Source organism: Physella acuta, unplaced genomic scaffold (genome assembly GCF_028476545.2).
Source record: "Physella acuta isolate Inbredline_101_S28 unplaced genomic scaffold, ASM2847654v3 ptg000849l, whole genome shotgun sequence".
NCBI lineage: Eukaryota > Metazoa > Mollusca > Gastropoda > Physidae > Physella > Physella acuta.
In genome coordinates, this window is record NW_026732366.1 from 52851 (window position 1) to 69820 (window position 16970).

General features: G+C 28.6%; 2 protein-coding genes across 5 annotated transcripts in view; one reads left to right on the top strand and one right to left on the bottom strand.

The window, feature by feature from the left end:
- The window catches only part of LOC131952068 (ADP-ribosyl cyclase/cyclic ADP-ribose hydrolase), a 123360-nt gene that overhangs the window by 28209 nt on the left and 78181 nt on the right, over positions 1 to 16970 (top strand). The window lies entirely within an intron of this gene.
- The window catches only part of LOC131952061 (putative phosphorylase b kinase regulatory subunit alpha), a 36479-nt gene that overhangs the window by 15175 nt on the left and 4334 nt on the right, over positions 1 to 16970 (bottom strand). For 2 of the 3 annotated variants that reach the window (XM_059314546.1, XM_059314545.1), the window contains exons 2-20: positions 16454 to 16616; positions 14347 to 14502; positions 13709 to 13925; positions 13511 to 13593; positions 13320 to 13400; positions 13044 to 13184; positions 12844 to 12948; positions 12690 to 12743; positions 12473 to 12595; positions 12069 to 12164; positions 11877 to 11984; positions 11569 to 11647; positions 10364 to 10498; positions 9956 to 10068; positions 7843 to 7987; positions 5566 to 5641; positions 5362 to 5444; positions 4755 to 4940; positions 3535 to 3588 (exon numbers count right to left, since the gene is read on the bottom strand). In XM_059314546.1, the coding sequence (XP_059170529.1) occupies positions 3535 to 3588; positions 4755 to 4940; positions 5362 to 5444; positions 5566 to 5641; positions 7843 to 7987; positions 9956 to 10068; positions 10364 to 10498; positions 11569 to 11647; positions 11877 to 11984; positions 12069 to 12164; positions 12473 to 12595; positions 12690 to 12743; positions 12844 to 12948; positions 13044 to 13184; positions 13320 to 13400; positions 13511 to 13593; positions 13709 to 13925; positions 14347 to 14502; positions 16454 to 16531 (2113 nt within the window). In that variant the 5' untranslated portion in view covers positions 16532 to 16616. Of the gene's footprint in view, positions 1 to 152; positions 177 to 545; positions 594 to 1379; positions 1419 to 1859; positions 1899 to 3534; positions 3589 to 4754; positions 4941 to 5361; positions 5445 to 5565; positions 5642 to 7842; positions 7988 to 9955; positions 10069 to 10363; positions 10499 to 11568; positions 11648 to 11876; positions 11985 to 12068; positions 12165 to 12472; positions 12596 to 12689; positions 12744 to 12843; positions 12949 to 13043; positions 13185 to 13319; positions 13401 to 13510; positions 13594 to 13708; positions 13926 to 14346; positions 14503 to 16018; positions 16268 to 16453; positions 16617 to 16970 lie in introns of all 3 variants that reach the window. The other variant, XM_059314544.1, reaches the window with a different exon arrangement.

The following is a 16970-nucleotide window of genomic DNA, read 5'->3' on the forward strand; positions in this document are numbered from 1 at the left end:
AATTTGGTGAGGAAAATTTTTTTGAAACTGTTGTTAATTACAATCAATGGATGTTTTAATGCCAACAACCCTCTGGGAAATGTTTGAAAATGAGAGAACTAGAAAACAAACAACGAAAATTTTAAAAAGAAACTTGGAAAAAATGTTTCCACCTCTCTGATCTACGATTGTTATTGCTAAACAGATAAAGTAAAATTAAAATAAAATTGCTCAATCAAATATCTATGAATTATTTAAAAGCAAGTACTTATCTATTTATAAAAGAAATCTACAATCAACATTAATAATTGTCATGTTGAGTAATTAACACAGTTTTCAAAAGCATTCTACAAAAGAAAAAAGCTTTTTTTTAATGTTCTTCAATGTTAAACACCTAAGACATCAGTAAATTAGCTTCTAACTGATGTAAGAACCGGTCTAGCTGATGTCTTAAACTCTTATTTGGCAATGTATTTATTTACAGAAAATAAACAATGACACAAATATTAAAATAAAATGTTTAGTGGTAATTGTATTTCAACTATAGTGAACATTGACAAACCAACCTGGCATGGTAAGGTTTTCAATTGGAAATTCTTCAGGCTGGTAAGATTCTGAATAAACAATTCAGTTTTAAGTCATTATACTAATGCTATGATGAGTGAAATATATGACCTATAGAATTACATTTTGGCATTATTCATTACTTCATATAAAATAGAAAATGTGTAAAGTGTATATATTTTTTTAAAACAAACACTTACGGTCATACAGACTTTATACAATTTAACCTAAGAATTATTTAGACGCATTACAATTTCAAACTACATTGTAAACTTGTTGAAGTTACTATCTCTAGAAAAAAAATCACTAATATGAATTGTACTTTAGTAATAAATATATATATAATCTTTGGTGGTTTCAAAATACATAATTTAAATAAAAATATGGTAGGTACAAGAGAAACACTAATAGCATTTTTAAAATTAATGAACTTCAGTGTTAAGATTTTTAACTTGCATATTGCTATACTAGAAAGACACATTAACAACAGAGGAATAGTTAAAAACTAATAGAAAAGTAACATTAGAACACAAAAATATTATTAAATGAGGTAGCTGGTAAGAAAATTATTGCCTTTATTCTATTTCTACTAAAATTGATACGTTAACTACCAAAAATAATTCTTTTAACATACAAAGCAGACCAAAATTATTTTAAATTACAGACAAAAAAAAAAAAAAACCAAACAAATATTTATTTAATGGTGTCTTTTTGAGTTCACTGTTAGAGAGAATCTGGGTTTTTATTGTAATGCTTTCAAACTAGTTCAGTAATACACTAAATGAACAATTGTAATAAAATTGAGAGCAAACAATAAATCATCACAAGATACAAACCTAAAATACTAAGATCCAACATAGATGGTCCATCATAATCTAAATAAATGTAACTGTGTATTATTTTTTTTATAAATTAAAAAAAATATATATATAAAAGATATAAATAAATGTATTGGTTATATTTTGTTTTTCACCTAAATTAATTTCATGTAAAAGTAATCTTAAATTCCAAACATATTTTAAAATTTTCCTAAAATATTACAACTTTGGCAAATGACAAACAATTTTACTTAGCTAGGAAACTGATGAACACTGGGAATCAGTTGTTTAAGTAACTGCTAAAGTCTAATTAAATAATCATTAAATGTTTCAACCTATATCACGATGGTCTATTACAAATTTAAAATGTTAAACTCACTGCTTAAATTATTTGATCAAAACTTATGTTTGAAAACATGAACAGCAAATTTAAAAAATTATAACTATAACAAAAAACTTTGCTACAAAATATAATTTTAACTATTTTTTTTAACCAACCTACAAACATGCTCTGTCGACGATTATTGGGGGCAAAAGCTGTAAAAGATTATTTCAATAACAGCAACAAAAAATAGCGGATGCTTAAATTCACAATAATTTTTAAAATAAGCAATGAACTACAGTGTGTCAATATTTAAATGTACATATCCAGCTTATTAAATTATTTCTGTGTTTTGACAGTAGACCAAGAAATAAACTTACAATAAATCTTACCAAGATTTTTTTAGAATTTTTATTTTAAAGTAGATTTTATAGAAATAATTTCTCAAAATCTAACTACATGAAGCTTAAAACATATGTTTAAAAAAAAGAATACTAATACTGATTTTTAAAGACAGCTGAATGATATCATTGTGACTGTAAAAATACAAGAACATTTATGTATAACATTATAAATGTTAGTTAATTTATTATCAAGTAGTAACAACTCTTGTAGACATTGTATACAAGTTATCCAACTGTGGTGGACTTCAGCAACTGGTCCTAAAGTTTGGGGATTTAATAATCACACAGAAGACAAGTAGTTTCACAAATGGCAGCCAAATGAACAAGTCAATTTTCTGCACTCACCATCCTCCACTTACTCTTGACAGAGCACAATTATAAGCATCTGAGCCATACATTATAAGTCAACACACTTAATCCTTGTAATATCTCAAATCTATTAGGCTAACTGCCTTAGACCAAGTTGTTTCCATGGTTCAATTTTTTTTTTACAGAGTTCAGACATATAAACAAAATATCATTTAGGCTTGCCAAGAAAATGTGGCTTAGACTCTCACAAGATGTTAGAACTATTTTGAAGGTAATGTAGGATTCCATTTCTCTATTCAATTTACACAAACAAAAACCCCTTTAAATTTTACTACTTTTCTAAAAAACAATTCACATAAGAAGTACAAAATAAGTATTAAATTTGTCTTAATGTCTTAAAGAATAAGATATATGATACTGGATCTGTTTTTCTTTTTTAATAATTAAAGCTTACAGCAATAGTTAATAAACAACATAATAACATTTAAGTAATTAAGTTATCCATTAGGCTAGGTAAGATAATGTAGACACATTAAAAAAACCTATAGAAAATGAAAGGGAAGAAGTTGAAAGAGCTGTAAGTGACAACAAAAATGCATACAATATTAAAGAGAATATTATGTGAGCATTAGTGTTTGATGCATGGTTAATATGTGAGTTACAGACATTCACTTTGTGATGCAATAGGGTATAGCAATGTAAAAGATGTTTTGACAACAGACAACGGTCGATCAAATTCATCACATTATTTTTAAGAATAAACCATTATAATCATTTATATAATTATATCCTGGCTTTGTCAAGCTTTTAAACACAAGTCTAGATATTTAAATAACCAGAGAAAGTATAAATATATTATAAAAAAAATTCAAAATATGATAAATAGATTTCACACCTCTAAATTAAAAAACTACGTTAGAATATATTTTACAAAGGTTTAGGTAAAGGGATTTCTAGGTAAAGAGCTACGTTAAACATAATGAAAACTCTTGATTACAAACTTCATGATAGTAATTCAACATCTATTAAGGTGTGTATATGATGCTTATGAAACAACAGAGTGCAAAAGCTACAAAATGATGTGAAAAGTTAGCCAACATGGAAGCAAAGTTAAGAAGCCATCACACTCGAGACATACCTGACATTTTCCGCATACGATCAGGGTCTCCAAGACCCATCGCAGCGTGCAAGTCTTTGTAAAATTGATGAAAATGTCTTTATATTTATACAAACTTTGTTACTTGCTAATTTTCTAACAGTAGTATAGTATTGGTAGCTTCAAACTAGTATAAAAAAGCTAAACTAGTATAAATTCTGACATGCACCAGTAGACCACCCTTTTCTTGCAATTAAAACGTAATGTCAACATTTGCAAGTTTTAAAATAAGGTTATTAACGTGGCTATTTAAAAAAATACCCTTGCTTCCTTTATAAAAATAAACATTAAACTTGCTATTGTAAAATCTTAAACTTTTGTTCCTGATATCTGAAGATGTGTTTAAAGAGAACACAGTAACTCACTCTTGATTTTTTTTTAATTTCCATTTTATCTAAATCTTAAAATAATATTAGATTTGCCATCTAATTTTTTTATAAAAAATAAAATCAATTTACAATTTTGACTTGATTAAAATGATTAAATATGACAAAAGTCAGTAAAAATAAATTAAGCGATTAAAAAAAATCCAATGAACACTGCATTCAATAAATGGTTTTTAAAAAGCAAGACAAAAATATCTACTCCATAAAAACACTAAAGACTATCGGATGAAAAAAACATTAACTCATTAAAACATTTTATCCTTATGTTTAAACACCTGAACTAGTCCAAACAAACTGTATGAGAATGTGCACTAAGGCAAGTTGAAGGATCTTAAGTTGTGAGTCTAAATACTTCAAATTGTTTATTTTTTTAAAAGGTTAACACCTTGCTAGAGGTAAGTCAGGTGATTCATATTAAGTGAACTGACAATTTAATAGCCTTTGTATTTTGTTAATCCAGTTAATCATGCTAAATAATAGTGCAAATCTATGAAAGCGATGCAATTCAGAACTACAATGTATTTATCTAACAACCCAGTGAGATCAAAAGTCCTGAACACAACTTATTATAGAGAATAATAAAGATTGAATATATCCATCTATCAAACAAAGAACAACAACTAGCTATTCACCTGGTGTTGGAACATGAAAAACTTTTTTTGCAGTCAGAAAGAGGAAAAAGAACGATATCGATAACTTAGTACAAGAAAAGGAGATCACTATCACTTCTTTTATTATGAGACATTTTTTTAAAGCGTACAAATTAACATTACTGGTTTTTCTAAAATAAATATAAACTGTGAAATTATTTCATACCTGTAATATCTTCAGGTTCAATTTGAATGGACCTAGAACGCCTTACAATGCCCTGAACGCTAATGCTCGCACGGTAAGAAGCTTTTCGCTTGCTTTTGCCTCGGTTAACACTCAAGAGTCTTTGTCTAGCAGATGATGTCTGAGTAATAAGTTGATCAATCACAGATTTGTCGTGATGTTTGCCTGCTGTCAGAAGAAAGTTAAGAACAAAATGCTGAAAGGATACATTTAGTAAACATTGTACACATTTTATCTACCATCTTTCAACATCACTCTAAGCTGAACTTGGGTTGAAACAGTTTTGTACAATCTGTTGTCAATAAACTCTGCACTGTGCATTGTATTTTGTTGCCTTTATAGAAGTTAATGAAACCGATATGTCATGAGATTTTCATATACAAATCCCAACAGCTCACAATTATTAAGCTAGAATATTTCTTATTCAAAATTTTAGACTATTACATATTTAAAACTACATACATAATAACTTTCAATACCCAAATGCTAAATATAAACATGTAGTGTATAAAACTTGTTCAAATGATAAACCAACAATCAGTTATCTAAAACTAAGTTGCTCTGGTAAGTGGGGAGAACGTTGACTTACTCTGGTCATCAATGTCTCTGAGAAAGCTCAGCTTGGTGATACAAGAGGTATGCAGGAAGTCTGACAATTTGCCCAGGTGGACTCTGTAACAAGTCAATGGTTTAAGGATGAAATCAAGTGGACATTTAAAAAAAAAAAAATTTGTGTTGTGAAAATAGGTTTAAATACTAACAAACACATTGACATTTTAATATTTCATCATACCTAGTGCCACTGATATAGCCACTCTGTAATTTCTTGATGGTTGCCAGTAAAGCATTTGGTGGATGCTGATAATTGTCTGATTTAAAAACAAGTGAAGCGAATTATCACAAAATGTGTGAAGGACTTGGTAAGAATTACTAAATACAAAATACAGTATTTACTATAAGTATAAAAAGAGCATTTAAATTTTAATTTACACTTTCTGAAAAATGATGAATAACTTTTTAAACAATTTATAATCTTATATGCCGTTAAGACTTAACTGCCTTAACTATTTTTAAAATGAAAACAGCACACTTTAGTAAAAAAGAAAATTAATATCAGTCAAAAAGTCAAATGTTAAATTCAACAAAAATACAAGTGACAACATTTAACATTTACTTAACAAGCTTTAGTTACCACAGGTTAATAAGAAAATATTTGTGAAGTAAAAATGGAGTTTTTACATTTAGAAATCAATATACACAAAAATAATACACTGAAACAAAGTACCAGTAAAGAAAATATCCTAAGGTGGGGAAGTTTCTAATTACTGCCTTAACATTTTAAGTGTGATAAATTTAGTAATAACTGTTCCTAGTATAAACTTTTGCATTATGTGACCAAACAACAAATGTTTAGTATAAATAACCAGACTAACAATTAAAATAGCATCTTTTAAGTTAATGTCAATTTAAAGTTTTTAGTTTGAAATATATTAACCATGTCCTGTGCCTCTTTTTAGATCGGCAAAACCTGAAAAAACAAACTGGCTATAAAACACATCAATCCTTGTGCTGAACACATACCCAACAAGTCATGTGATATTGTGAGCGTGACAACTGGACGCCCTATGGCCTTCCAGCTTCTCTTCAGGTAGGCCACCTCCGTTCGGAGGAAATCCACTAAAAAGTTTGTGTCCAGCACCATGTAGAAACGCTGCAAGTCCAAAAACTGTGGGGTGGAAACAACTACATCAAGTCTTATGAGGAAATTAAATTTTAAACCATAGGAAATCACCCTACAGAAGTTGTACCATCCCAAGAGACCACTAGAAGAAAAAGAAATAACACAATTTGAGAAAGATGTATCTCCATCTGTTTTTGTAAAAATATAATTTCATCAAATGTCTATTAAATTAAATTTCCTTCATTTTATGAGGTACTAAGTTCTTACTATCCAGTTTAAATAATTAAGAGAAGTTTACAAAGTACAAAATATTTTTATTCTTAAAAGTGTATTCTCCGTTAAAAATCAACTTTCAAAAATAAATTCCTACATAGTAATTGTTTAAATTATAATAAAGTATTATTTTAAATAGATAATTGGCTTCTACTTCTACCATCAATGCAGCTCTCAAGTATGCCCTATATGTAGAAAATATAGAAAGAAGGAATAAAAACAGTTTGATTTTAAAATCTGAAAGAAGAATAAAAGCATCCCAAAGAATCAAATTCAGTAACTAGTTTTATAACTGTGGAGAATTCATCTGGGCAACACCTGTAAAATAGTTAGCAATAACCTGAAACAATAAACTTAACGACATAATGTACAGGTTGTAATATGACTAGTAAAAGCTCCTTGTTTTCATGTGAGATATTTTTAATTTCTAATGGGCAGCATTAGATTAGATGGGCTTTTTAATAAACATACAAGCATCCAACTACCATCATTAATTTTTACTACTATTTACAGCGAAGACTATTCTTGTCTTCAATCAGTTATGTTTTATTCAGACTCTATAACTTACAACACACCTAAGGATGAATGCACAGAAAGACTACTCCTAATTGATCACGTCTCATTAACTTATTCTCATGAATGGTCACAAATGCAATAGTTTATAATAAAAAATTTACTGATGCAAGCATAAAAAACAAGTAAAAATTTTTTTACTTGTTGAGTGTAATGAAAGTGTTAAAATATATTAGGACCGATTTTCAAAATTTGTTATCATCCCTTTGATACCCTCTGACCCATACAAAGCATTACGCATAGTTGCATGCAAAGCACATTCAATTGTGGGAGGTATATAAAGAAAACCAAAGCATTAGTGATACAAGCAAACAACAAACTACTTCTATGATTTTGGTTAATGCATTATTACTTTCTTTAAAAAATATAAACATTTTATATTTATAATAGATACAGATGTTCTGAGTGTTACAAAATATAGAGTACATGAAGCTTATCCGACTTCAGACTTAAAAAAACACACAAGAAAACTAAACAAATCTATTAGCAAACTTGAAATGTAAAGATTACAACAAGAAGAAGAAGCAAAGTGATGAATCCAACCTAGAGCATTTCGTGTAAGGTTATACACCATAAGTGGACGGCCCAAGGCTTTCCAGCTCTTGCTTAGCAAGTCTATCTTTGTTTTGAAGTCATCCACAAGATATTCCACATCCAGGCCTAGGTAAAATTGATGCTGGTCCACCAACTAAGAGAAAGTGGGCAAATTTTACTACAGAAACTGCTATACAGTAACCAATATTATTAATATTGAACTCAAATAATACTTGTGAGTAGATAAAAACTACCAATGAAATAAAAAAATAAAAAAAATAAAAATAAGTGCAGATGTATGTTCACATTTAAAAAATATTTTTCTTAAAAAGCAAACAAAAGTAAGATTTTCAACTCAACTATTTATAGACTTTAAGAAGTGTATGATCTTTTAATAACTAATAACTTGAAGCTTTGTTATGTTTTAGCAGTCTAGTAAAATATGATCTTGTGTATAAAATTATAAAATGAAAAAAAATGTTAAGACCCATAATGATAAGATTATTAATAATCTAATGTTTAGTGTATTGTTAAACAAAAGGGTAAATTAGAGAAATTTAAAAACAAAATGTCTTGTACAAATAGTTTGGAGTTATGATATTTCTGTTGATTACTTCCCAACAATGGGGATTTCTCAAATATAAACATTTATCTCAAAAGTTGTTAGGTAGAACATTTTAAATTTACATCCTGTTTAAAAAAATAATATTCCTAAATACATTTTTTACAGAGGGTATTTATTAATCTTTCTGAAATATTGGGTGAAGCCAAAAACTGTAAAAAGAAAATCAAGACTAGAAGCCAGAATCATTGTTTATGGTGTTTAAATAATATACAAAGTAATTTTCTTTTTAATCAATGGAAGAAAAAAAAACTTGGGCCGCATAAAGAAGTCTTCTGCAAAAGGCAAAAAAAATGTTAATCAAACAAAAAAAGATTCTGTTACTGAAGCAATTACTGTAGGACATATACATATCTTTCAGCCAACAATGTCTTATATGCCAATTTAGTTGTCTTTCGCCACAAAAAAAATAATAACAAAGTTCCATTAAAAATATGAGCTTAGTAAACCATACACATGCTACTACTACTTCTAAAAAAATGGCATGCGGTCATTGTGCTAAGATTTGTATGTTTCATTTATCTGCTATTACGTTTATTCAAAAATAAATATGAACTATAATCAGCTAATATAAATAAGTTTGAATAGTGTTTGAAACTAACATATACATATTGTTGGTTTTAATAAATTTAAAAAACAAAATACATTGATTAAGAGTAATTAAAGTTTCACCACAAGTCAAAATTTGAAATTTAGAAAGCTGGGCAAACAGAGGCTTAGAGATATATAAAATCAACATAAAATATGTTTTTATTAAAAACAAATCACAAAATGTCTCTATTATAATCAAATTTTAATATATACAACTAAATTATAGTAATGTCTTATAGTAATAAATAACCATAACCTTAAAAATGATATGGTATTTGGTTCATTAGATTTGGTTATCTTATTTTCTTAATATTGTTTTTTTGGTTTATGATTCATTTTTATTATGATTTTGAGTTTTTAAATATACCAGGTTTTGGTTTGGGTTTATAAATGGTGCATTGTATTGTTACAAAAAGGAAAAGTTAACTAAAATAAAAATAATTTTTTGAGAGTTGAGAAGAAATAGGTTTGAAATATCAAAGGATGAAAACAAGGAGCAATTTATTTCCAACTGAATTGTTATTTGGTAACAACTCTGATACCCATAGAAAGGCATTAGTCAATAAATCTTTGTGTGAATAAAACAAAAATCACCCATTTATTGTTGTTGTTATTTGAATCTTTGGCTGTAATACTTGGATTGAAATCATGCAAATAAAAATAACATATGAGGAAATAGAATTAAGGCTATGAGAAAACTAAAATGCAGCAAACAAGTCTGAAAACAAATTTTTGGTTTATAAATAAAATATTTTTCCCAAAAAAATAAAGTATTTTAAAACAAAAGAATAATTATTAGCAATTATGACAGGCTATAGTTGAATGCAATGAATTTTAAAAAATCTAAACTACAAATGTTTTACAAGAAATTGAGTTCACTAATGTTTTTGTAATAAAGAATAAACATACCTGTGGAACAAAGGCTAGAATTTTGTCGTGTAACATATATAGCTTGCTCGTTGCAAGCAGTCCTATTTCGCTAGATGAAGCCCTACCAGTCAAGCCCATTCTTTTGTTTTTACCTAAGAGGCAAAAAAATAAAAATAATTAACACTTAACCCTACCAAACAGTTGTACATAATTTTTGGTAATTTTGAAACTGAAAAAAAAACAACAAAAAACAACAACCCATCATAGGTGAACAGTTTTTTTCCTTCAATTTTTAGGAGCCCAGATGAAGAGGACAGCTAAATTCAAGGCTTCGGGTCTGGTAGGGTTTATGTTTTATTTAGTGATAGCTTTAGTAACTTGTTACAAGTCTTTATAAAAATAATGAACTATTCATAAAAAGTTCTTACATAAAATGAAAATACAAACCCAACAAAGAGTAAATCTTTGACAAAACTCTGGCAGGGTGGATTTGAATAGGAGCCACTTCTGCTACAGTCTGGAGTTCAATGCCATGTAAAGCCATTTTGTCTTGAATTAGGCTATCTTCAGCAAGCAACACAACTAAAGAAACATAAACAACTTGTATTAATTCTAATAAACTTGTATAATTAATCTACGTTATGAACAAATAACACATAACATGTTTAAGTTTGGTATAACTTGGTGTCATAATATCGCCTAGTACCTTTAAAGGCTGGATAAAAACAATTCAGTTAACTAAAAAAATTAATTTACATTTTAAGGCTTCAATTTACTAGTTATAAAAATTGTTTTTTTTGTAACCAAAAGAAATCATTATTAAAATAAACCTGGAGTGATCTCCCCTAAACTTTCTCGAATATTCTTATATAAAATAACAGGGGATGGGAACTCGGGCTATAGACATGATTTTTAATCCATTTTAAATACTTAAAGTTTTAAAAATAGAATAAAATCTCGTAGACAAATTAATTGCACACCAAGTGAACGCCAAATAAAAAAGCGCATAATAGTGCGCAATATTATTAGTACTTTTAAAATTTACATTAGTTTTTTGAGAAATCGGAAGTAGCGTAAATTACTACTTCCGGTCAACGGAAATTACTCAAAATTTAACAGAAGGTAGAGAATTAGATCTTTTACTTACATGTGAAATTTCGTTTATCTATCTGAAATAGTACTCAAGTTATAGGCTTTTGAAAAATTCAAAGTAGGAAAAGTACCACTTCCGGTTATCGGAAATCGCTCAAAAGTTGATACGGATCTACGATTTTGATAAAATACTTATATATGAAATTTCATCAACCTAGCAGTAACGGTACTCAAGTTATCGTGTTTACACACGGACAGACAGACAGACACACAGACAGACACACAGACAGACACACAGAGAGACACACAGACATACGGACAAGATTGCAAAATTATGTTTTTCCGTATCAGTGAGGTGTAAAACGTCGAGATTTGTAAAAATCTCATTTTTTGTTTTTTTTGCACGATTACAAGACTTTCTCTATACTTCGTATATACGAGAAAGTAAAAAAGCTTGTAGGTTTAAGACATTTTATTAAAATTAGCATCGTGATATTTAAAATAAACAAAGCAATATTATTTTAGTTTTAGAAGCACACTGAAATCATTTTAATACATACCTTGTACAACAACATCAGGTTTAGTTTCTGTAACATGTCTTCTGTTTAAAGGATCAAGTTCTCCAGGAGACAAAAACCCCTGACAAAAAGAATGTCCAAATTTATTCAGTAAGAAAATACTAAACAATAATGTGTCTCATTTGTGTTAAATATAATTATTTCCAACTGAAGCTATGTGTTAAGGTTGGTGTTTTAACCAAACTTCTTTAATGAAATGTATTTTATTTGTTTTTTTTATATCTAATTAAATTTGAAAAACTTAAAAATTTAGATTAAATTTTCACTATGAAATAAATAAAAATAAAAACCTCAATCATAAGTCTTCCCAGGATGTACATAGACTGTCCCCACATGTGAGGAATTTTACCAGCAGCCACACGTTTCTGACTGTTTGGCTCTTCATATTCCTTGTCCACCTATTGGTAAAAAGTAAATTGTTGAATTTATGAATCCAATTTTTCAAGATAATATCAAAATACTATAAAAGAAATAGTCCATACCAGGTCTTTAGGAACAGCATACAACTCTGGTACAATTGGAATACCATCCTCTGTTTTTAACAAAACTTCATCCAACTTTTTTTTGTATTCATTCACCTGTAAATAATAAACATTTCAAGATTATTACTCTTGATAAAATAAAAAAATTACAATATTATAAGGAACTAACTTGTGTATATATATATAAAAAATTACAATATTATAAGGAACTAACTTGTATATATATATATATATATATATATATATATATATATATATATATATATATATATATATATATATATATATATATATATATATATATACATATATATATATACATACATATATATATATACATACATATATATACATACATACATATATATACATACATACATATAAATAGAAAAATAACTACAAACCTGATCTGGTTTGTTATTGAACAATCCATCTAGTATAAGATAGGCAAAGAAAAGTGGCCACTGACATTCAATTTTTTCAAAAACCATCAATTCCCAGGGTTCATAGTGCAGTCTTCTTGCATCCTTAAAACAGTAAAATTTAAAGTAAAATATCTGTATATGCAAGCTGATGCTTAAACTGATTTTTCCATGTTTAAACCAAGATGAATAGTATTACCTCTTTGGCAGTTTTATACCCATCACGGAGAAATCGGCAGCACCCATAGCGACCCTGCAATAAAAAGTCAAAATTAAATTATATTCTGGGTGACATAAAGACTCAATTAAAAAAAACCTCACATGTATTTGAAATAATCAAGCATTCAAGTTACCTCTAGTTTCTCTTTGATTGTTTTATGTGTAAGTTCAATTAATTCTGGATCATCAACAGCAAAGGCTGGGAAGCTGATGACAGTTAAAAGAGCAGCATCTGTTTCCTTTTTAAAAAAAACAAACAAACAATGAATGAACATACAAAATTACAGAAAAATAAAAAGTTCAACATTTGATAAAATGAAACAATCGTGCATACTTTTGAAATAGATTCTCTTGGAAGCATTGACTGGAGAATAGCTTGACATTGCTGAGCCTCATCTGGGAGAACATGAATGACAGATGCTGGACCACCTCTTGACCCAAACAAATCTAGTTCATTGATGGCTTCTAAGGCTGCCTAAGAGACACAACATAAAGAATATGACTGACCTCTTATTTGATTTTAAGTTCACCACACATACAAATATCACATAGGTCAAACTTTGAGTAATTGCTTTAACACAAAACAACTTGACTGCTATCATTATCTTACTTTAGCCATGCCTATTGAGCTAGCATTGAGTTCTGGTAGACCATGATTTGTTTTATCACCACGCTCCCAAATACCATAGTCCTAAAACAGAAATATGTATAAAATAGAAAAAAAATTAAAGACTTGAAAGGCTAACTTATCAATAATAAATGTAGAGTTATGATATAAAAGTACCAACACAAATGACTTACTGGTGTTCTGTAGGCAGCCTCAATATAAAAAACAAGATTCTGTACAAAGGCAACTTCATCCAAGGTGAACACAATAACAACACCTACAGTATTAAATATTTTCATACTATTTATATTTTTAAAAAAACTTATTTTGAGATACTTTCTAATTTTGAATAAATGATATCCTATACTATGATTTTATAAATTGAACATTACCTGAAGCTGTCATTTGAGCCAGAGCTAATAAAAAAAGGGATGTTGCATCAATCTGAAGATGCCCCCATTCATAATCTCCTACAACTGTCTTTCCAGTAACACTGCTGTATTTTGCATGCAGAGCATCACGAGGGCTCTGTGTGCGTTTGAACTGCTCAACCTTCTCACTCTGCATCAGCATTGCCCTTAATAACCCTCTCATGGCTTGAACAACTGCCTAAAACAGTCAAAGTATTTTCAAAGTATTCATTACTGCAATTATGGAGGAGTAATAAAAATATGTTGCTAGCTCAGTTTTTTTAAAATTATCCCCACTTAACATTAAAAATATACATCTTTATTTTTTGTCAATGAAAATTTTAGACTTTTCTTACTTATAAAAAAAATAATCATTATTTCAACTGAGAATACACATTTTTATCATGCTGTCAAAAGAAATTTTGGTAGAATAATATACAAGCCCACAAATAATTTATCTAAGGGTAAATTTAAAGTTTTTTCTTCTGGTCATATGTTATAATTACTAATATAAAAAAAAAGAAAAAGAATAAGTGGTAGAAAATGTCTTTGTTTACTATAATAATACATTCCTAATTATGACTGAATTAATCAAATAACTTTAATAACAGTGTAATTACCTTTTCTAGTTCATATGCTTTTGCTCTATCTTCATCAAGATCAACTGTCTTTCGATATGCCAAAGCAAGGCCCCACACTGCCATAATGCAGTAGATGTTGTCTCTAACCCATGAATGATTTTTATCATTTCCAGCTATTAAGCCTGTAGCAGGATTCTAAGACAATGTATGAAAATTAGCGCTTAATATTATAAAACTAGTTGCTTTTGCATAATGAAGAAAATTACAATGGGTAATTGGCTGTTAATGTTTTGTATTTGTTTTTCTATTAAGTGGTAATTAAACTTGTTTAGAGGTTATCTTTTATCATTTATATAGTGTTTAAAATCATACTGTGTTTAGTTTTTGATCTCCTTTAGAAGTCAAGGGTAATATCCTTATCCGCATCAATAAACAATATTTACATTAAAATTGCTGTTACATAAGAATTAACATTAATTTAAAAATGTTTTGTTTTTTTTTAAATTTAATCCACTGAGTTCAGTATTAATCTGAATCTAATGATCATCATACACATACATTTAATTCTAAACAACTTAATGAATCTAACATGAATGTAAAATAAGAAAGCTAAAATAAAACTCAAATTTAACACACAAAACAGCAACTTGAAATCAAGCCTCAAACTATGGTTGATCTTAACTTAGATGTAAATCAATAACTGTCAAAACTTAAATTTAATCCAATAATTATCCTATACAATAACCAGAACCAAGCCTTGGAAATATCAAAACTGAAGCAAACCTAAGTGTAATTATAAATCTGAAACTCATATAATTCCCTAACATTTTTAGCCTTTATATGTTTCTGAGGAAGATTGCTTGATGCAGTTTTTGATCATTCCAAATTTTTTTGCGTTAGCCATGATAAAGATTCTAAATTTTTGTAGGGTTTCAAAGATAGTGAAAGGGGTTTGGCTTGGTCAGGTCAGTAAAGCTCATAATTGTTAAGCCGAAAATTCCAGAGTTTCAACGCATGGGCAGATGAGGCTCAATAGCGGAAGACAGCAACCCATCTGTTGCGTAGTTTGTTCTTAGATGAAAAAAGGCTATAGAAAAAAATCCAAAAAGAAAAGCCGGCTGGAATCGGAGTCAACTGTCTATATGCCGTATTGCAAGTTGAAGTTGACAAGTAATACTTTATTGTGTTGAAGGAAATCATGTCCAACATTCCAATTAAGAACGAAGAAGAAGAAAGGCAGTGAGCAACAAGAAATGAAGTTAACTTTAACCACTGCACCTCTCCAAAAAGTAAGACATGTGGACTTACAGGCAGAATAGTGAAACAGTTGTAAAGGAAGCTGTTTTTGCTATTAGTGATGGTTTAAAATCATATTTTAATTATACTAAAATGATATTGACATTTTAATGATTTTACTAATAAGTGTATAGACATTCACTACCCATTCAGTATTAGGAAGTTAATTAGCATTAAAAATGTTAACTGTTTTGAATGAAATAAGCAGAAATCCAACAAAAATCCAATATTAAGTCAAGTAGAAAAAACGAATACATGAAAAGAGCAGTGGATTCCTAACTGACTTATTCACCCATAATAAAGGGACACTATTTTGTTTACTGCACAACCAATATATACAAAGGTGAAAAGAGCTAGGAACCACTAGGACGCTCATAAAATAATACAACCAGAATGTTTCAAAATTATAAATAACCTCTTCCATTTCAGATATTTTTTCAGCAACTGTATGTGTAGAAGTAGATGCTCTACTATGTTCCAAATTAGTTGCAGATTTTTTAACCATTTTATCTCGAAAATAATTAACTGGTATAAAAGGTGGATTGGGTGACGATTTCAATTCTTCATTTTCAGGTATAGCAATCTTACTCAGGCGGAGTTTCGGTGCCCAATAACGGGTATAATTATCAACATCTACAGATACTATCAGTCCTGTACTTACATTCTGTCACAAAACAAAATGTTTACGTGTAAATACACAATAAAAAAACACAATTCACTTTAATCTTTTTATAATTATGAGTAGATTTTCAAAAAGAATTTTTAATTGTAAACAGAGCTACTTCTACTACCACTTTAGTTAAGAGACCATAAAAAGTAGCTTAACATATGAGTTATGCTGTAAAAATACCTGATATCTCAATATGCATCTGTTTACCAATCTCTGGTAGTAGTCAAGGCGAATACCCGAGTTACTTCTGCTCCTCATATTTGCATCACTTTAAATATCTTAGGATGATCTATTTTAATTTGTTTATGATTTACATAATGATTTTATATAAAAATTATTGGATCTGCAAAATATGAGACAATATGAAATATACAATATCAACATTATTTGATAGTAACACAATCAATAATTTTAGACCTAACTAACTAAGTTTTCTTATGTCTAAAAAAATCTAAAGAAAGAATAAAGAAAGTAGAAAGAAACTCTAAACTATAGGATAGGCCTACTACTAATTTTTCATTTTTATTTTTGGGTAATCTATCATTTTTAGTTTTTGTAGGCACGTAAAATCGACCAAGACTAGTAATGTCTAATCACTAATCTATTAACTAAACAAACTAGGAAAGAAGATAGATAAACATTGCAAGAATAAGATCAAGGACTGAATAGTACAGAAAAAAATCAAATAAGTAGGCTA